Source organism: Pyrgilauda ruficollis, unplaced genomic scaffold, assembly GCF_017590135.1.
Source record: "Pyrgilauda ruficollis isolate IOZ18807 unplaced genomic scaffold, ASM1759013v1 scaffold2, whole genome shotgun sequence".
NCBI classification, from domain to species: domain Eukaryota; kingdom Metazoa; phylum Chordata; class Aves; order Passeriformes; family Passeridae; genus Pyrgilauda; species Pyrgilauda ruficollis.
The window spans coordinates 27627942-27649174 of record NW_024519206.1 but is presented as its reverse complement, the minus strand read 5'-3'; the positions used below and the strand labels follow the sequence as shown (position 1 = coordinate 27649174).

Genomic DNA, 21233 nt, shown 5'->3' with positions numbered 1-21233 from the left:
AGTGCTGCATCCAGCTGGCAGCCAGGCACCAGTGGTGTCCCTCAGGGGTCTGTGCGGGGGCCAGTTCTGTTCAATATCTTTATTGATGACACGGATGAGGGGATTGAGTCCTTCATTAGTAAGTTTGCAGATGACACCAAACTGGGGGCATGTGTTGATCTGTTGGAAGGCAGGAGGGCTCTGCAGAGAGACTTGGAACAGTTGTCTGAATAGGCACAGTCCAATAGGATGAAGTTTAATAAGTCCAAGTGCTGAGTCCTGCATTTTGGCCCCAATGACCCGCTGCAGCATTATAGGCTGGGGACGGTGTGGCTGGACAGTGCCCAGGCAGAAAGGGACCTGGGGGTGCTGGTTGACAGCCAGCTGAACATGAGCCAGCAGTGTGCCCTGGTGGCCAAGAAGGCCAATGGCATCATGGCCTGTACCAGGAATAGTGTGGCCAGCAGGAGCAGGGAGGTCATTCTTCCCCTGTACTCGGCACTGGTGAGGCCACACCTTGAGTGCTGTGTCCAGTTCTGGGCCCCTCAGTTTGGGAAGGACCTTGAGATGCTTGAGTGCATCCAGAGAAGAGCGACAAGGCTGGTGAGGGGTTGGGAACACAAGCCCTCTGAGGAATGACTGAGGCAGCTGGGGTTGATTAGCCTGGAGAAAAGGAGACTCAGAGGTGACCTTGTTACTCTCTACAACTTCCTGAAAGGTGGCTGTAGTTAGGTGGGGGTTGGTCTCTTTCTCCAGGCAGCGAATGACAGAATGAGAGGACACAGTCTCAAGCTGCACCACAGTTAATATAGGCTGGATATTAGGAAGAAGTTTTTCACAGAAAGAGTGATAAAATATTGGAATGGCCTGCCTGGGGAGGTGGTGGAATCACCATCCCTGGATGCATTCAAATAAAGACTGGGTATGGCACTTGGTGCCATGGTTTAGTTAAGGTGTTTAGGGCATGAGTTGGACTAGATGATCTTGAAGGTCTCCTCCAACCTAGTCATTCTGTGATTCCGTGATTCTGTAATTGCCACTATACTCTAACTAAGTGTACCAACAGTATTGATTTGATGTTTTCCCACTTCTCCAGCCTCTCACTTCTTCATCCTGACCTGTATCACATATGGAATGTAGACTGAAGATGTGTTTTTCTTATTTAGCATTTGAACAGGGGTAGGATGACATACTCAGCATTCTTGTGATTGCAGCTCTACAAGCACAGAGATAAGCATGGCCCCTGCCCAGCTGAGCTCGCTATCAATGTATCTCCTGGTGCAGGTCCGCCCTCAAATATGAGAAATATAAAACTTTCATGAATACAAATTAAAATTGAGGAAATTAGGATTAATAATGCCTCTAAATTTTGAAACAAAGAGTAAAGGAGTGTCAGATTTGAAGACAATGGTAGGATTTTTTCCTTATGCTTTTGATTATGGGAAGCTAAGGAGAAAATTTATTCATACGTCAAAGGAATTTTACAATTTCTTTTAAATGGATAGTAGAACTATATGGGTTATTCAGATCAAATCAGACATATCTTTTTTCCTGCATTCCCTCATTTTGGTAAATGATGATAACCACTCCTGAAACTCATGGTCAAAAGATAATGGTGATAAAATACTTAGTCCTTACCCTATCTCACAAAAAATGATGTTAGGAGTATCAAAATGGGATTGGATCTGAGCGATGAAATAAAACTTTAGGCAAGAGGACCATCAGATTTAATGAAATTAACAACTTATCAATTCCTTTTCTGATTTTTGATTTGTTATAGCATGGCTTTGCCAATTAGTGCAATTGCTACAGGGTAATTCTTACACTATGAATAAAGCATCATGATCAAACTCTACAGAATAAAAATAGTTATTTAGGAAAAAGAGGAAAGCTGGGGACATCTAATGTCCACACTAAAATGAAATGCATCATTGACCGCAGTAAGGCTTAAATGTGGTTATAATGTGTTTATGCTGCATGACTTTAAACATTTTAGGGGAACCTCTGTTAAAGTGGCTCCCTTAGATACTATCATAAATCTGTTGAAGAAGGAAGTATGGTCTGTTGTTTAAAGCACAGGACTCTGAGTCAGAGGATGCAGATTATGCCCCCTCTACTGATAACTACTGACTGTGGCTTCCTCATCTTTAAATTGGGAAATAGTATTTAGTTAGACACAGGTAACAAGGAGACAAGTCATTACTACTTATAACATTGTAATTGTAATAATCAGAATAAAGCCTTCAGGAGTACTGATTTGTTAAGAGATCTGTGGGAAAGAAGCAAATCACTCCTTTGAAGTTCTGCAAACTAAGACAAAGTGAAAAATTCCTCTGCTGTGTTGATGGACATTCAGGAATGCAAAGTACCAGTCATTGCCTTCATTAAGCAACAGCCATCTAAAGGTCACTGGGGCTCTAAAGTAGAACTATGATCTCATAGCTGCAGTTTTTGCCCTTCCCTGTTCACACCCTTTCCGTGTTTATGAGTGTTATGCTGGAAGGTATTGATGGCTTCCATCTTCCACATATAGGCAGCCACATATCTTGTAACGATGTGTAGGCTAACTATACTCCAGAAGGTCTTGATATTGGAAACTGTCCAAAGTTAGGAGTATATCTTAAGATTGATCAGAATGCGAGCTTACAAGGGAGGAGGTTTCCCCTGAACAGGAAAGTGTGGCCAGTGCAAGGCTAACTCAAACCAGGAGACCAAAATGCTTGCAAGTATCTGTGGGCAATAAATCCTTGAGGGAAAACAAGCACTGAGGAACTCATGCACCCAAACGGGAGTATGGCACGACTGCCTACTTTTTGTATTCATTGTAGGATAAAAATTTTATTGTTATTTTATAATTATTTAAATTTTATTTACATTTTAAATGTAAAATTAAGTCAATTATAACTTGGTTTTGATTGAGCTGGGGGTTTACTCAGTACAGGGGTGCTAGAAACTGTTAACATATAGTTGTATGACTATAGATACAAAAACTATAGACTATATAACATAGAGTCACATTTTGTGACTACAGCAAAGTTTGTAGCAGAAGCAATCTGGCAGAGCTCCAAAGGACACCCACTTGGGCCTCAATGAAGGTGACTGGATGCGGCAGAATAAGGACAACTCCATCATTCCCTATGCCTGTGCGTGGGAAGGCCTGGCTGCTGTTGCCACAGAATCTTTGGATTGCATACAAGAACATTTAATACTGGACAAGCTGCCCCTCCCAGTGGTGACAGGAGTGGTTAAGACTGATTTCCCAGGCTCTACCCTTTTCCTCCTATGCACCACCACTTTAGACATTCACGAGATGCCAAGGACAGCTCTGCTTAGTACAGAACACTTTCAGTATGGAGTGATCTCCTGCTTTACAGTAAAACTCATGGTCTGCTACAACATGAGAACAAATATGTAATTTTAAAAGCACTTTTACCATTCCTTTTATGGTGTCATCACCTGGCAGCTTATGAAAATATCAGGCTTGGAGGCTTAGCTGTCTGGAACACGGGGCAGAAGAAAGGAGGAGATGATCACAAGGGCTGAATATTCCCTTTTGGTCCCCAGACCAGCCAGCCTGGCAGGCTGAGTGCCTGTTTCACTCCTCTGAGCCATGCTGGGCTGAGTCAGCAGAAAGCAAGCGTGATGTGAACAGCTGATCCACGATTACACAACACGAGAATCTGTTCCTTTTGCTGCCAATAGAGACATTTCAACTTTTGCTACAGAGAAGCACCCCCCCCCCCCCCCCTTTAATTTAAGGCATTAACCTTTAGGGTGGGTTGAGAACAGGACCCTGTGAGGCATTACATGCCTGTCTGCTGCACCACCTTTCTCAAGGCCACCACTGTCACTGCCATGTCACAGCTTGTGTTCCCGGCTGGTGAGGTTTTCCCTCACCACAGCCAAGCTCCGAAGCCACATCTCAAGTGCTCGAGGTCACTGCCTTCCCGGGGTCCCACTGGATGTGCTGACCCTCTGACAGCCAGGGGTTTATCTGGGGAGGGAGCACTGTGCCCTTCTCCCCTCAGGCAGCTGTCCCGGGGATACAAAACCCTGCATCTTATATCTTAAATAGTCTTAGAGGAGGGGATGATATCGAGCCCATCAAGATTTGAGTCCCTCAAGGTTTGAATTAAATTTTGTACCTTTTTTGAAATTGTTAATAAGTAGCTGTAGCTGGACAGATATGATTAAGGAATTTGCATAGTGAGCATCACATGGTGCCAAACTCTTTTAGGTGCTGCCCAGCAACAGGGTTGAGACATAAAGTTTAAGGAACTTAGAGACTTTAGAGGAGCTAAGATTTTAGTTAGAGATAAGCTTTATTGGAGTTAATTAAAATAAATGGGTAGGCCTTGATGAAGTTAAGAGTTAGTAGTTAACTAATAAAATTGATTGCTTGTCAACACAAGCAAGTTTGGTTAGCTAGGTTTATAATGAAGAACATAGAAACTGATAAATAGCTTTTAGGAACATAAGACAATTGTGGGCCTCTTCTGTTTTGAAACCTATTGAAGACAGAGAATGGGAGTTCTACCAAGCGTTCATTTGTCATATTTGCATTGAAAATGTAGAATGAGGAAGACTTCATTTACTTCCTCATTTTGGGACCCCTCCCCATGAAAGGGACCACCGACCCACTTCAAGGAACACACTATGCATGTTTAATAGCTTTTGAACTAATTAGCATACAAAGTGGGGAATGGGATGTACCAAAGTTATGAATATGTACTTGTATTTTGGGTACTCAATACTGGTATAGATAAAAGGACTCTGTCACCTGTAAATTGCGGTGTGTATTTGGGAGCTATCCCGCATGCTACCCAGCCTTGCAATAAACACACACTTTCTAACTTTAAACTGCTAGAGAGTTTTTGTCTGGCACAGTTGGATATCAGTACTAGATCAATATCCATATTTTTTAATGAATCATGGTGAGGAGCAATTGCCATAAACTAAAACACAAGAAGTTTCACATCAACAGGAGGAAGAGCTTCCCATTCAGGGTGGCCGAGTGCTGGAACAGGCTGCCCAGGGCGAATGTCTGGAGAAATTCCAAACCCACCCGGACATGTTCCCCTGTCACCTACTCTAGGTGACCCTGCCTTGGCAGGAGTGCTGGACTAGATGATCTCCCTTCCAAGCCTAAGGATCCGGTCGTTCCGTCTGCCTGCACGCTTGGCTAACCATTTGTTTTGAGAATAAAATAATTCCAAAACAGTCTGTCCGGACAAGAGCCACCATGAGTGAGGACACCAAAACTCAGCACACCCCAGACTCAAATGGAGGCAAGAACTGCGCCTGCGGATTAATTAGCACCACAAGCGATAGATAAAACAGCAAATAGGAACTTGAGTACTAATTAATAAGAAAGTTATTCAATTTAGAAACGGTAAACGCTGATGCCTTTGTTTCTAATATGTGTAAATAGCATAAAGTTCTGATGACCGCTGACCCGCCTTTCGCGGGTCAGCACCCGCCCCCTCGCTTGGGGCAGATCGCGGCTGGGCGCTCCCGTCACGACCCGCTCTCTTCAGGAACCAGCGGCTCCCCTCAGGAGCACCTCCCCTCACGTACCTCCCGCTCCCCTCAGGAGCCGCTCGCTCCGGGAGAGCGGCGCGGGAGGCGGGCAGGGCGTGCGCGTGCGCGGCGCTCCCGGAAGCGCGGCAGCGGCGGCGGACCGGGAAGGGGAGCCCGAGGCTGCGGCGAGGAGCGGCGGCGGTGGCGGCTCTGCCCGCCCGGCGTCGGCCATGACGAACTTCATCTCGGTGCAGCTGAAGAAGGCCTCGGAGGTGGACCTGGCCAAGCCGCTGTGCAAGTTCATTCAGCAGAGCTACCCGGGCGCCGAGGCGCAGGCCGAGCACTGCCGCGCCGCCGAGGAGCTCAGCAGGCTCCGCAAGAGCGCGCTCGGCCGCCCGCTCGACAAGCACGAGAGTGCGCTGGAGACCCTCCTCAGGTAGGGGCCCCCCACCGCCGTCATCTCCCCCTTCCTCCATCTCCCCCAGCCCTGATTCCCCGCGGGGCCCCGGCGGCAGCTCCGGGCCCTGGGCGTGGCGGAGCCGGAGCCAGAGCCAGGTGCGGGCGGGCCCAGGTGTGGGCGGCCTTTCCTGCCGGGAGGAAGCGGCCTGTGGGCTGCCGGGCCGGCTCCGGCGGCCTGTGGGATGCAGGCGCCCCGGCGCTCCGGTGTCCTGCAGCATCCCGGTGTCCCCGGCCCTCGCCGCTCCGGTGTCGTGGGGTGTCACATGATGGCAGCACAGGGAGGGGAAGGCCTTGTCCCCATCAACATCCCCTTCCCAGTGTTTGTGTCGTGCCAGTAGCTTTTAGGTGTACGTAGAAATTGCAAAACCAGAGAAGTTAAGGGTTTGGAAGAGAGTTTAAATATCATCTAGTCCCAGCCCCGCAGCCGCCATGGGTAGGGACGCCTCCGCCTAGACCAGGTTGCTCAAGGCCTTATATCCAGCTTGGCCTTGAACAGTGTCAGGGTTGGGGCATCTACGACCTCCCTGGGCAATCCCTCTGCCAGTGCCTCACCTCCCTCACAGTAAGAAGTTTCTTCGAGTGTAAATTTCCTCTTCCAATTTGTACCTATGACAGACCGTTTTGTTTTCTTTATAGAGTTGGTGTTTCTTTCTCTTCAGTGTTACCTTTTGCTATTACAACTTTATTTTCACTTCCTGTTCAGTTATGTGTGTGGATTTGTTTTTGTATTTTGCTACCAGCGTGATTTCCTTTTGTTTTCTATGTTTAGCAGCTTCTTAATGTATTTGCAAAGTCATATCCTTTCTTTTTTCTGCTTAACACAGTTAGTTTGCTATCAGAAAGTTTAATGGGGTCTCTGTGGTGCTGGAGTTACCATAAGTTAGATGAGCAAAAGATTTATCTGTGCCTTCTGCCTGGTGAAGTGCATAAAGTCTGCGTTAGGACTAACAACTCCATTGTCCTGTCTCTCTAAAACACTTAGGGATTGCAGTATTAAGAAGAGCAAGAAGGAGTTACTGGAGAGGGTCCAGTGGAGGGCCACAAGGATGATTGGGGGTCTGGAGTATCTCTCTTACAAGGAGCTGGGCCTGTTTAATCTGGAGAAGACTGGAAAGGATCATATTAGTGCAGAGAAATACCTCAAAGGAGAGTTTTAAGAGGATGGTGTTGGTCCCTTCTCAGTGGTGCCCAGTGACAGGATGAGGAGCAGTGGCCATAAATTAAAGCACAAGAAGTTGTACCTCAGCCTGGGGAAGAAATTGTTTATGTTGAAGGTGACAGAGCGTGGAAACAGGTTTTCCAGGGAGGATGTGGAGTCTCTGTCTCTGGAGATGTTCAAAACCCTCTTAACAAGTGCCTTGCCAAAAAGAATGCAAGTTTTGAGAAATGAGTTACTGATGATTATCAACCCTTCACTGGGTATTTGTGCTGTAAAAGCTCTGACTCCACTGAATGTGTTTTACAGTAGCTTTGTAGTTCCCTGTTCTATTTCTGTCTACTGCTGTGTATGCTTTTGAAGGTACTTGAGTTTATGCCTTTGAAGGTCGGGGAAATTGTGAGTATCTGTGAACCGAAAGAGGAACTTTGCTACCCAAATTGAAAAGCATGCTATTATGTTCCCTTGGAATTGAGCTTCAATTGAACATGCTGGAATTGAGCTTCCTTTTCTGAAGGTGCCAGTCAGGTTTGTTGTTAGTCTCTGTCTGAAATCCCTGTTTGGCCTTGACACATTGTGTGACTTCACCCGAACAGTTGCTCTGCAGCACCAAAAGAAGGCAGCCCACTTTTCAATTCTGATCCTTACACCTTTTCTGGAAGGCAGAATGTAGGCATGACATTCTGAGCAACTTAAATGAGTTCAGAGGAGGGTCAGATAGACATCAGAGATGGTGTAAAAATAAATAAAAGTAGTGTTTTGGAAAGCCAGGAGGCTGAGCAGAGCCAGCCTATTATTAAATGAATTTATCCATAGTATGCAATTTCACCTCAGGTTTTCCCTCTGAATAATCAAGGGAAACCACTTGCAGTTGCTTAATTACCAGCTTTGAGTCAATTCCATGTGAAGTGGTCTGTTCTCTCTGCTGGTGGTCAGTGATCAGCAGATGAATTTAGCTGGCCCAGATGCTGTTGCAGTAGACTGGAGCTGTTGAGTGTAGCTCTGAACTGATGTAAACATGAAGTGATATCCCTCCCATGCAAAAGTTCCTCTCTTAAAACATCTGCATTTTTAATTGTATTGTTTGTGAATATTTATTCTTTTTTATAGTGGAAGTGAGATAAGATGAAGGTCTGAATTAACTGTAAGTTAGTGAGGATAAAACAATCAGATGTATGTTTTCCCTTATTTCTAACAAGTTAGGCTTGTTTGGTCCATGTCTGACCATTTATATTTGTTACAGTTGCTAGACAAAAAATTTGCTCTTACTTTGTAAGAGTATTCTGACGTATATTCTCTTAATTATTCTGTAAGGCCCTGTTATTTTAAACTGTCTGCACATCCAGAAGTTTGAAGTATCCAACTGAGATATACAAGTGCCTAAGTGCCTTGTGTTTCCTCTGAAAATCTCCTTGCCTCTCCAACTTCCAGTGTTTTCCTGTTGGTATTTAAGAGCAATACACAGTCTTAATGTTTAATTTCATTGAAGTTGGAGTTTAAAACTTTGTTGGTGAAGTAAGGTTAGAAGAACTAATTAGAACATGGGTACCATTTGCATAGTTTTACTTCCTTGTGGCTTTTTATAGACCGTAATACCTAGTAGAGCATTGTAGACCATTTAACTGTTAAGAAATGAGGGCTTAGTCTTCTGACAACTAATCTAGGATTTGCCCATGGTTTTGTAATTTCTAAAAGCCTCGTTTTACTGAGTAGTCACTACAGACTTTTTTTTTTCTTTTATGGAAGAAATGAACCCTGTTGCAGCCACATTTCCTAGACAAGCATTGACCAATAAGGCTTGAAAGCATGTGGTGTGCTGTTGTTCAGCTGCTGAATGCAAATGCTTCTCTTGGAGAAGCTTTTGTGATAGACGTGCCCCTTCTCACTGGGTAACTGGGAAAGACCTCAGCCTGCTTCCAAGCTTTCTTTGTTTTGTGAGAATCTGAGTGCTCTGAAGGTGATGTAGGTGAGCTTGGTACAGATGTTTCCCCTTAAATTCTGTCGTAGCAGATTTGATTTAGTGGTGTTTTTCTTTTTTTTTTTTACCTCTGAGTATAATTATAGCTTCAAGGGATTCCTTGCTTCCTCCAATATTAAAGATAGCCTGGATTTTATTTCCTTTTTCTGGAGACATGGAATATTGGTGCAAGTTTAATTGGTTCAATTTTGCTAACAACTCCTGCAGGTTTTTTTTTAAAAAGAAAATTGGGAGAAAGAAAGGGGTTGGGAGGAGTACATGGTTTTATTTTGAATGTTCAAATTCTCTTAGGGCTGAAAGTTGCAGTTGTGGTTTCCAGCTGTGAGTTCAGGACTCTGGTTCTTATCTTGAAGAGCAAAGACAGATCTTTGGTCTTTCTGAAGTTCTTTTGAAGGAGATTTTTCTTTATGATTCTTTGGAGGAGGTACAGTATTTGAATTTAATGCAGTGCATAAATTTTAGTTAAATTCTAATTTAAACATTGACTTCCTACTCATTTGTTGACCTTTTCTTACTAGCATTTAGGAGTGTATGATGCCAGTTTTGATGAGAGATTGCTATATTTTGAGCACTAGATCTGTGTTGCTGACATGTGCCCCCTCCTTTCACTGCTGCAGTTGTAGTTCCTCACTGGTACAGCCAAACACACCACTCCTCTGTGTTGTGCCCTGTGTTCTCTATATCTTGATAGTTTAAATTACTGTAAATTTAGTTTTAAATTACATCTTTGTATTTACTGTCATCTTTTGTGTGTAACTGACTTGTGCATCCATTGTGGGTTTTCCTTCTGTAGTTACTTTCAGGTTTTGTACTGATGGTTTTGTGCTGTTCTGTGGTTAACATCTTCATTTGCCATTTTTATGTGTTTAGTTTTATGCATACCATTATATTTATACCATTTATATTTATAAAACTAAAAGACTTCACATGATTGTGTTCTGGGATTTTTTTTTGTCTTCAGAGTTTTAAAGAGCTCTTAAATCTTGAGTAGATTTTCAAGATCTCTAATAAGAAGAAATAACATCATATGCTTAAAATAGTAAACAAAACAGTGACATAAATTCTGAACTTGTTTAAAACCAACCAAACAAAAAGCCCTTTTTAGGAGGAGTATACACCTCTCTGGCTTATTTTGTCTGTGGTAATGTTGACACAAAGAATAGTCTGTTTGCAGGGAGCCAAGGCTTGGGCACACCCGGCTTCACAAGGACATTTGACAGGCTTTGCTTCTTTACTCCATCCTCATGGCAGATGAGGACAGTGTAATCGTGGAATGTGGGAGGACAGCTTGGCTTTAGTGGTGGCTTTTGGTTAACAAATTAAATTGAGTCAAGAGGAGACAGCAATGCAAAGTCTGCTTTTCTTTGTGATACTGTGTAAAAGCAAGTGTATTGAGACCAGAGGAAGGCAATGGAGGAAGTATATTTAAACATATAGTTGCATTAATCTTCAGGGCTAGTTATTATTTTTAACTACCTTTCACAAAGTTGGTAAATTGTTTAATCTTGATAAGATTGCCGTTACAGTAAATATTTGCAGTCTTTTTTTAGCCTTACAAGCAATTTCTTTCAATTCATTTATTGGTGGAAGTCCTGTTGCTGTTGTAGATTATTGTAGTTTTTGACCTGGCTTGGTATATTGTATCTTAAATTGCAGTGGCTCATTTGAAGTCAGAAACCAGTAATCTAGTATACATTGGCAGGTACAATTAACTGAATAATACACTAACACTGTTTTTATTGTATATGAGTTTTGAAAATTTTTCTTGAATTTTTAAACAAATGTTTAATGTCTGTATAATAGAGGTCTTGTACATGCATCTCATGCCTGTATCTGTTGTTATCAGTATTTAATAGTGAAAGGAACTGGGAACAATGTTAGTCCTGTTTCACAGGCTATGAAAACCATTACTGCAAGATGTTGTGTATATTGGGAATATAAATTCTTTATAAAACAATTTGCACAATATAATGCTGAGCATATATGTATGGCCAGTGCTACAGGAAGAGTACAGGAAACAGGCTTCAAGTGTTATGTGGTCTTAGCAGTTTAAGGGTTTCGTGTTCTGTATCTAGCCTGTCATGTTTAACAAATGGTGCAGGTGTAGGTCACCACTCAGGAAAACTTGGAATTCCTTACTGTTGCCTAGATAGATTGTGTGAGGGACTATGCTCTACTCTCACTATATTATCTTTCTAGCATCCTGTCCTAAACATCTTCTACTGTGACTAGACAAAATATTGGCATGTAGAAATTGTGGGTTTAATTCACTGTGACTGCTAGAATATATTCCAATGAAAATTAAGTTTACAGCTAAAGAATTTTATGAATGATTGATCTCTCCAACTGGTTCTGTGCAAAGCAAATGGCATCTATTTCGAATACATTGAAATTGGGTTATGGTAGTAAGATCAGGAGAGTACAGTGTAGCATGTTTATATTGTGTTAAATGCTGTACTTAATTTACTTTTGCAGCATGACTTAATGTACTCATTGTCTCCTTGTAAGTATACAGGGACTCCTTTGCATGGTGCTCTTTTCTAATCCACCATCCATCAGGTAGTGATATCTGGATCAGCTTTGTCTGTGATACTGTTTTACTTCCAGCTGAGACAGGGTTCCCATGTTATCTGTGAAAAACTACCTCCTGCTGAACTTGTTTCTCTACTGAAAGAATCCGTTCAGACAGAAATTGTCCATCCTGCAAATCCTCCATTTCTGCAAATGAGCTTCTTAACTTACTTGTGTGTAGGACTTTTGTGCCCTTCTCCCTACCTTATATGCCAGTTTAATAAATCAAAACTATTAATTTCATTTATCTAATAGCTGTGTGTTTCTTTTTTTCTTTTTTTTTTTTTTTTTTTAATTTTAGATACTATGATCAGCTGTGTTCAATTGAACCAAAGTTTCCATTCTCTGAAAATCAGGTAAGAAGACTACCAAACCAGTTAGTGAATCATGGCACCTATGATGTGTGACTTCCAAGCCTGTACCTAATCCTCTAATGAGTACTTTTATTGAACAAGACAGCTAATCTCTCTGAGCCTTATTTTCCTAATCTCTGTTTATTCTCTAGTCGATGCTCACATACAGTCTATGCTGAAACTTCACCTCTAGTGGACAGAATTGCCTTTGTTTTACAGATTGAAAAATATTTTGGCTCTGGCTGGGTGATCACTGTGGTCTAGGGCAGAAGGGGTTGGGCTGTGCTGATTCCTCTTCAGCTTTCTGCTTTCCAAGAAGTCTATTTCATGCTATTTTCTAAAGGATTTTAAATTCTCTATTTCTATGGGAAAACCTATAGAAGTGAATGGAATATGATCTTTGTTTTTTGAAGCAGAAGAGATGTTTTCTTCACAACAGAATAATCCATTTAAGAGCTTATCCCTTTATTCCTGCCTCTTCATGAGGCATAGTTTTTGTATAGGTATGGTGTTCATTAGGGTTTGTTTTTTTTTTTCCTGCCATATTTTTTAGAATCATGTTTCTAGGGAGAAATTCAGCTGAACTTCTCCCTATTGAAGGCTTCTTCAGGTGGAGACTGGAATAGATCTGTAGGCTCCTGTATTTTGTAGGAGAAAGGTTTGGATTTTCTTTCAATGTGTTTACAAATATGGCAGAATTTATATTCTTTAACAAATCAACAAATTATACTTAAATGGTAATATTATGATTAAAAGGAGAAATTTCTTTCAGTCTTACAGGTTATAAGTAATGTTAATCTGTTTCTAACTTCTACTTGGATTTTGCATGTAGCTGCATTTGCTTGCAGCCAAGAACTACACATGGGTTTTCAGTGAGCAAATCCTTTGCTATGGTAATCTACAAACCCTGAGACAAGGAAAACTGGAAAACTAAGACAGCAAGTTCTGCATGTCTGTAAACTGTTCCACCTAAAGGGAGAAGTAGTCAGTGGAAGCAGCAATGCTTCTGGGGACCAGAACATCCTGCACTAGCACTGCTGCTAGAGGAAAATACACTATCAAGCAGTACTGTTGCTCTTTCTGAAGTGATTCTCCCCAAGCACTTTAAACTGAGGAAGTTTGCCATCTTTTCTGGTTTAATACCAGTTGCCTACAATTACTTGATCAGGTGAATAAGGAATCGAACTGTGGGACGTGAAAGGAGGTTCAGTGAAGTATTTGCATTGCCTCTGAAGTATATGCTGGAAGTATAAATAAAACATACTGTTTCTACCTCCATTCTCATTCCTGAGGGCATTTCCTGATAATGCTGCTATTGAATTCACTCATAATAATGAGTGGATTTTGGTATTGCACAACAGATCCAAATACACGGGTAATTTGGCAAACTGGAAACTGCCTGGTTGGGTGGTTTCCTTAAACTGTGATTATATCAACCCATCAGGCTTACTGGGAGAGGAGTATCTTGTCAGAAACAAATTTATCTGTTGCTCAGAATATGAACAGAGCTGAAAAATGATTCTGACAATTTCTGTCTTGTCTACTTGAAATGTTTTGAGCAAACTAACAGAAAGGAAAAAATGTAGCATAATTTTGTTTTGAGTACTTCTTGATGATTTCCTGAAACTTACAGAATGTTTGTAATGTTCCAAGAAGTAAAGGAAAAGTTTTATGCAATTAGAATATAGATTTGGGGTATTTTAAGATTATATTTGATTTCAGAGGTAAAGATCTTTGTTTTTCACAACTTCCAGGTCTGTGTAACATTTACGTGGAAAGATGCTTTTGATAAAGGATCACTTTTTGGAGGATCTGCCAAATTGGGTACGTGAATGTATCAAGAAAACAAGTATTAATGTTACTAAACTTTGAGAATATTTTTATGTAGTCAAATTCATGTCTTTCTAGTGTTCTCAACATAGCTTTCAAATGAATTCAACTGTATTGGTAATAGATTAATCACTTCAACATTGATAGTGAACAAGTAAACACCATGCAAAGAATTTTTACAAAATTGAGATCTTATATTAGATTTCCAGAGGCACAAATAGATGTGCAGTCTGATAGTAGTTGTACTGTCTGCTTCTCAGATGTTTTCTGGGAACAATTTCAGTTGATGCTAATCAAAATTGTTCATGTTAACATTAAGATCCACTAGATTTTGGGTAATGCAGCTCTTGCTGTTCTAAACGAGTAAGATGGAGAGTGCTTAGGAGTGAGTGAGTCCACTTCAGAAGGGGAGTGACGGTGGCTGGCTACACTAACCTAGTCTTGATACCACATTTTCAACAGAATAGAATTATTTGCCTGTGCTCCAAAATTACTCTTCTGTCACTTCTTTTTGAAATATTTTCATACAGATTTAAACACTCGGGAAGAAAAAAAATTGTCTTTTTTCCCATAAACATGATGAGTTTGAGTCTGATTTGTTTAGTCATAGTGGGACAATCCTACACACAAATTCAGGATCATGAAATGGATTTGGGACACTTGCCAATATAGAAGTAAGACTAAATCCTTTGGTGAGTGAGGAGCAGTTCAGTCATTTGTCATCATTCTTTAGTATTTCTATTTATACCTAAGTGTTCATCATGATCAGCATTGCAAGATGACCGTTGCAATTTTAAAGTTCCAGACAAAGCCTGAAGAAGATGTTTGAACTTTACTCCGGTTTTATTTTTATTAAAGTTTTTGCCAGGTCTCAGTTAGCAACTACTGGAAGTCTTTGCAGTTTGCTATGTTCTGAATACACATGCTAACAGTTATGCTTGTGTGAACTATATCTGTAACAATACACCACATACCTGTGCATACTCAGGTGATCCTTGCTTTCTGTTCCAACTGTTTGAAGAAGTCCTGGATAATTGGAAACCTTCCTGAACATGCTTTGTTTTCTTTCACAGAATTTGGCTTGTTCTTTCTTCTTTGGGCCTAATATTTAATGAGGATTGAATAAGTTTTTTTGTAAAGTTCAGAATGTTTATGATGTAAACATAGTCTGTAAATTATTAGAGATCTGTAATAATTGTGAGAAAAAAATCAGTAACTGTAACAATGATGATTACTGTAACACTCTGAATAAATGTGATGTTACTGCAGCTTTAGGAAGCTTGCTTGTCTGCAGGTTAATTATATACTAGTCTAAATAATCTGTGAGGTAGATGGCCAGAGATTTATGCAGCAGTCTGTGTCAAATATCAAAGAAGTTTTTAACTGAGATGTGAGTAATGCTCAGTTAACAAGCAATGGGCTGAGGGTAATTTTGAAACTTTGAAGCAGATCTTGGTGGAAAGAAATTAACAAAAGGAGATTTGGTGGTCAGACCAGAATTGGTGGTGAGGTTTCTCAGTGTAAAGCAAAGCTATCAGTAATCAAGAAAGCAAAATTTCTCTTGACTTCTAAGAGGAGTTTCCAGATAGAAATTCAGCATAAAACTCCTGAGACTTCTGTGGCAACAAGATACAGGGATGTGACTTGAGAGTTCTGGCTCTTGCTGTGTTGCCTAACTGTTTGCTTCCCACCTTCCCCTGGATCCCAAGTCTGTATCACAGTGGTAGCTGACAGATACTGTGACTGCTTGGAAAGTGACTGAGTTCACGGCACGACACGTAATCTGAAATGTATTGACTAAGTTAATAGGTAGTGCTGTGAACAGATGAGTCTGTGGAAAATCTGTATTGCTATAGTAAATCACACTTGAGGTGCGGTCCAGAGTATAAAGTAATTCTGCACTTCAGAAACTTTCAAGCCATATTTTCTGTCCTGTCTTGAATTTTAGTCTTTTCCAAGTCTAAACAACTTTTGTCTGAGTTCAAGACCTTATTCTTAGAAAAATTCTGGAAAAATAAACTTAGAGAAGGGAGATGATCTGGGTGAAATAGTGACTGTGACAGTGTAACTCAATTGGAAACAAGTGGGAAAAATGGCACATCAGATTTAGGCTTGCTTGCTGAAAACTTGGTGCAGGTTAGTGAGCACTAACATAGAAGCTTCAGAGAGGTGTTAGATAATTATGTAGCTGTTTAAGGAGGCTGGATGTTAGTGAAATGAAACAAATGTATGTATTGAGTACCTTCATGTTTTAATGATAACTGTTCCTGGGTTTGTGAAATTGAAAATTCACTAGTTGTCACTCCTGTATTCTCCAAGAGGACTGTCTAGATACTTTTTGACACTGGTAGGAACTAATATTTACAGTATTGTTTTTTTCAAGCACTTGTGTAGGGCAACTGACCTTTTGAAAGCCATTAATATTCAAAATGGTTCCTGTTCAGGTATTTCTAGTTTCGGAAGTGTGGGCTCCATCCTCTGGGCCCATGAAGTACTGCAGGTGTCGCTTCTGGACAGTCTACACTGCTGCCTAGTGAGATCAAGTTTTAACTAAGTAAATCCTGAACTGTTTCAGAACATACATAGAGAAGATATTTTTCAGCATTTTCAGCCCGAAACAGTAGCTTTAAAAATGAAAAATTCCCTGCATTTCAATAGATAGAAAACAGAACATGTAAAAGTGTTCGTAATTGGTCAGTTATTGTGAAGGAATTAATGTGTGGAAGTTCATATTTCAGATGACCACTTGGTAATGCTTCAAGAGCCAAAAAGCTGCACTCTAGTTAGAAAGACTTTGAAATTATTTTGCACACATTTTCATGCTACTGCTTTTATGCTTTGTGTTGCTTTCTGTAGTTGCTCACATGGAAACATTTTGTGGTAGTACTAAATTAGACTTTGTAAAGCCTTTAGGTTGAAGATAATTTCAACCTGAAAAGTTGAGTAAGATTGGGGTTTTGTTTATTTTTACTTGAAACTGTTGATACCTTTACTGATAAGAGTAGTGTTGGCCTCGTGTAGAATGCTAGAGAACTGAAGTTTATTTTCTTAACAGTCTGGCTGACTGTCTGTCTTGCCTGCAGCTCTGGCGAGTTTGGGATATGAGAAGACCTGTGTTTTGTTCAACTGTGGAGCGTTGGCAAGCCAGATTGCAGCAGAACAGAATCTGGATAACGATGAAGGACTAAAAGCTGCAGCTAAGCACTATCAGGTACAGAGACTCCCTGCTTCTTATGAATTCAGAATTCATATTGTTAAAAAACCAAACAAGTATCTCTCAATTTTAAAACTATATACACACACAAAAAATATATATGTACATATTTTCCTGCTCTTAATTGCAAAGATGGATTGGCTGTATACATGGTCTTGTGTCATACTTGTTTATCAGATTTGGAGGATATAATTCTATACAGTTCTCCATACACCTTCCTTTAAGTGAGTTGGTAACTAAACCTTCAGCTTAAGATTTAATAATTTTAGCTAGTATAAATTTTAGTTTTCACAAGTATTACAGTAATAATCTTACATCTTTCTGGAATGCGTTAAAATCTTAGGCTGTTAGGTGTAACCAATATACCATTATTTATAGTCTGTTATGATAATGGTCTCATTGTAAGTGGCTGCAAGAACAAGAGGTCACAAGGGGTTGTTTTTGGTGGTAAACAATAAATGGGAGACCGTACACCAAAGAAACTTTTAAAAAAAAATTTTTATATGTATTATATGTGTTAGTGGGAAAATGTATATGAAAAGAATGAGTAATAATATATTTTGTTTTACTTAGTTTGCTAGTGGTGCTTTTCAACACATTAAAGACACAGTTTTGTCAGCCTTGAATCGAGAACCTACAGTGGACATCTCTCCAGACACAGTTGGGACTCTCAGTCTTATTATGCTGGCTCAAGCCCAAGAAGTCTTTTTTTTGAAAGCGACAAGAGGTATATTTTAATTTTTGTCTTGTATATTTAAGGGCAGCTTGTCCCCAAAAAACTTAGTAGTGTTTTAAGTTACTAAGAGCCTGTCAAGGGTGTTTCAGAAGTTTTTATGTTTGCCTTTTCTGATCCTCCCCATGCTCCTTGCAGGTCATTAAACACAAAATACAGATGTCCCTTAAGAATTTGTCTAAGGTTCACCTGACAGAGTTCTTCTATCTGCTTTTTTATGTTCTTCATCTTTACAAATGATATTACTGAATTATATTTTTTCGCTTTCCCCCTTGAAAACAAAAGACTCTGAAATAACTGAGAGTACTAAAAATGGTGTATAAGGGGTTTTGCAAGTACTCCTCTACTCCTCTGTCTAGGGAGTGATCTCATGAGAATTTAGAAAGAAATGACTGTGTTAGAAACCAATGAGATTTTCTAAGAGTTGAAGAGAAACAAATTCTTTTTGGTTGCTCCTGCTTTTAACAGAGAGACTCTTTGACCAATTCTTTTAGAATGCCCAGTTGATCTCAGAATCAGAGAAATTCTGCAGGAGAACAAAAAATCATTTCCCTAGATGTTAAAGGTTGATTGTGAAATACGCATTCCAAGTCTAGCTATCTTAATACAACTACTAGAGAACTTAGGCTTCAAAGAAATATTCTGTGTAATGGTACTATCTATGATACAAAATTTCTTACTCTTCTGCTCTTCTTTCTTTGTTCAGAAAAAGTTGCTCGTCTAGAAGATACAGATAGTTAAAGGTAGAACTAAGGACAGAGGTCAAATGTGACTGCCCACAAATGGCTCTCTCTCCTGACATAGTTTGGAATACTTTGGAGGAAGACCTGGGTTATCTGAACTGCAATGTTTCTTGTCTTCATAGGGAAGATACTTGAAAACTCTTGTAGCCTTTCTGCTTTTAGGAGAAGCTCAACAAGAAACTGTCATCCTTTAGCCAGCTGATAAATTATGTTTGTTCTTTATCATGATGGTAGTAGTATTTTAGTCTCTGGCTGTTCGGACATTGTTTTGAAATAAATTAGTACAACAAATGCCCGAAATGTTTCCTTCAGGAATGGAGCAGGTGCTTCCCTCATTTTGCGTGACAAACAGATCGTCATCATCTTGATTTCTTCTTTTTCAAAACATGAAAAAGACAAAACAAGGCTAATCCAAACCCCCGGTGTGCACAGTGACCTGAAGATTTTTGTGATTACTCCTAATACTCAAGTCTGACAGTGTTTTAAAGACAGTAAGGTTAATAATCATCTGATTATGAAGGCTGTAGATTTTGCTGGATTTAGGTTCTTTTCTCGGGGGGGAAAACATTTTGTGAAGAACCATGTTTGACATGATTACCTTCAAAAACCTATTTTTCAAGCACAAATCCTTCAAAGTTAGATTTCAAAACAGAAATTAAGCTTCTTGCTGCATTGACTATTTATCTTTGGCAAAAGCCAAATTAGTCAGTCATATCTAACTTCATTACATGACTACAAGTCAGTTATTTTAATTTCTGAGCCTTTCCTAATGTTTTCTTTAATTGTCTTTAAGTCTGAACATGTTTTCTGTTCTGAATCAAGTCTTATATTGTAGCTGCTATATTTTAAAGATACCGGAGTAAAAACTAAAGCTTCTGATGGTGAAAGATATGTTTTGAGTTGTCTGCATGGACAAATGAGCCTCCTCTAACATTTTCTTTGTTAATGCAAATGTGGTTAATATGCCAGTATTTTTTCCTTTCTTAATGGTCCAACTATAGGAAGGAAAATGCAACTGCTGCATATTTGGTGGGGCTAGAAAGGAAAGTTATTTAGGTTTTTTGTGTGGTTTGGTTTTACTAAAAATGTGCTGCCCCAGACAGGAACATTCCAGCAAAGAAAGGTATATCTCATGAGCTACTTTCTCCCAGGTTGTCCTCTAAGTCCTCTTCCACAGTGAAAAGATCTTCCTGGCATATCTTAAACATGTTTACTTCATAGAAACTGAATATAGTATATCACAGTTCTTGTCTGAAATGTTGTACATAGACGTCTGAATATGCTGTTATGAGCAGACCATTTGGGAATTCTTTGGTCGCATTTTGGCAGATAAACATACTCGGCAGATTTCCTAATCTCCCCACAGTCATGCTTATCAGTATGTCAATACCTAAGGGTCACTGGGTGCTTGTTTCTAAGGGCAGCTATTTAGAGTGGACAGCCAGTGTTTGCATTGATTGCCTGCCTTGTCTTGGAAGGCTGAATTGCTAGTGCAGGCCAGAGGTTATCTTTATCTCTTTTATAAAAGGAGATAATCTCCAGCCTGCATTACCAATAGTGCATATCTCCTTTATAAAAGGAGATAAGAGAGTTGCAGAATGTTCCTATTCTAGCAGCTTTGGCTTCAGGAGCAGGATGAGGATGTGAGGCAGGGGATGCCACAGCAGATAGGCACATGCACTGACAGGAAGTAGTGGATATGACTTTTGAGGAGCTGTGGTTATTTATGTCTAGAAGTGGTGTTTCTGTATTTGCTGTAAGCTAACAGTGGTGTGGACTGCAATGGAAATGACTGGTCTCTTCTCTCTTGCAGTTTTTCAGAGTCTTGACATGGAACTGGGTTAGGTGCAGATCCTGCTGAAAATAAAACCTATTTTGCTAGCTAGATTTCAGCTAAATTCTTTGACTATTGCTGCACAAGTGCTTGTGCTGGCACAAGGAAGGGCTGGGAGCAGGCTGCCAGAGTTATGAGTGGGACTGTTGTGGCTTTTACTGGTAGCTTGCCATTGGTTTGAGGTAAAGCATCATTCTTAATCCTGCATAAATGCTTGCAGCTGCCAAAAGATTTCTTGTATGACTGACTGAACCTTGGGTGTCATAATTGAGGTAGAAATTCTGGAAACTGCTGCTAGATGTCAAGAGGAAAGAATGGGATCCCACCTTTGAGGTGTAATGTAAAGCTGTACACTTAAAATGCAATTATTGCTGTTTAAAGATGAAATAATCACCTGTTCAGTTGTAAAAATTTATGATTATCTTAATTGTTCTTTGTTTTTTCTCCTTCTCCCCACAGATAAAATGAAAGATGCTATCATAGCTAAACTAGCAAATCAAGCTGCAGATTACTATGGTGATGCTTACAAACAGTGTCAATATAAAGATACTTTGCCCAAGGTTAGTAACTCATGGAAATAATGTGGGATATGTTGTTATTGTGAGTAACTGTTATTGTTTAGAATGTACTTAAAGAAAGAACTTAAAATGTATATTCTCAAGCTGCTTTCAAGGAAAATGAACCTGTAATTTGAAAAACAGTGAAGAATCGAGGGAGCAAAAGAGTGTGGGTTTTTTTTAATAAGTAAGATCTTATTACAATGAAGTGCATTTATTTGTAATGCATTTCATTAAAGTAAACTTGAAATGGTTATGGTGTTATTTAGGGATGCAGTCTTAGAACTTAATCTGTTACTAAATCTG

The 21233-nt window shown here is 40.1% G+C and overlaps 1 protein-coding gene across 2 annotated transcripts in view; it reads left to right on the top strand.

Annotated features, from left to right (window-relative positions):
* Positions 1 to 5602: 5602 nt before the first annotated feature.
* The window catches only part of LOC121352935 (programmed cell death 6 interacting protein), a 30463-nt gene continuing 14832 nt past the window's right edge, over positions 5603 to 21233 (top strand). For both annotated transcript variants that reach the window (XM_041466363.1, XM_041466362.1), the window contains exons 1-6: positions 5603 to 5935; positions 11965 to 12019; positions 13771 to 13840; positions 16930 to 17057; positions 17634 to 17787; positions 20830 to 20930. In XM_041466363.1, the coding sequence (XP_041322297.1) occupies positions 5730 to 5935; positions 11965 to 12019; positions 13771 to 13840; positions 16930 to 17057; positions 17634 to 17787; positions 20830 to 20930 (714 nt within the window). In that variant the 5' untranslated portion in view covers positions 5603 to 5729. The remainder of the gene's footprint in view (positions 5936 to 11964; positions 12020 to 13770; positions 13841 to 16929; positions 17058 to 17633; positions 17788 to 20829; positions 20931 to 21233) is intronic.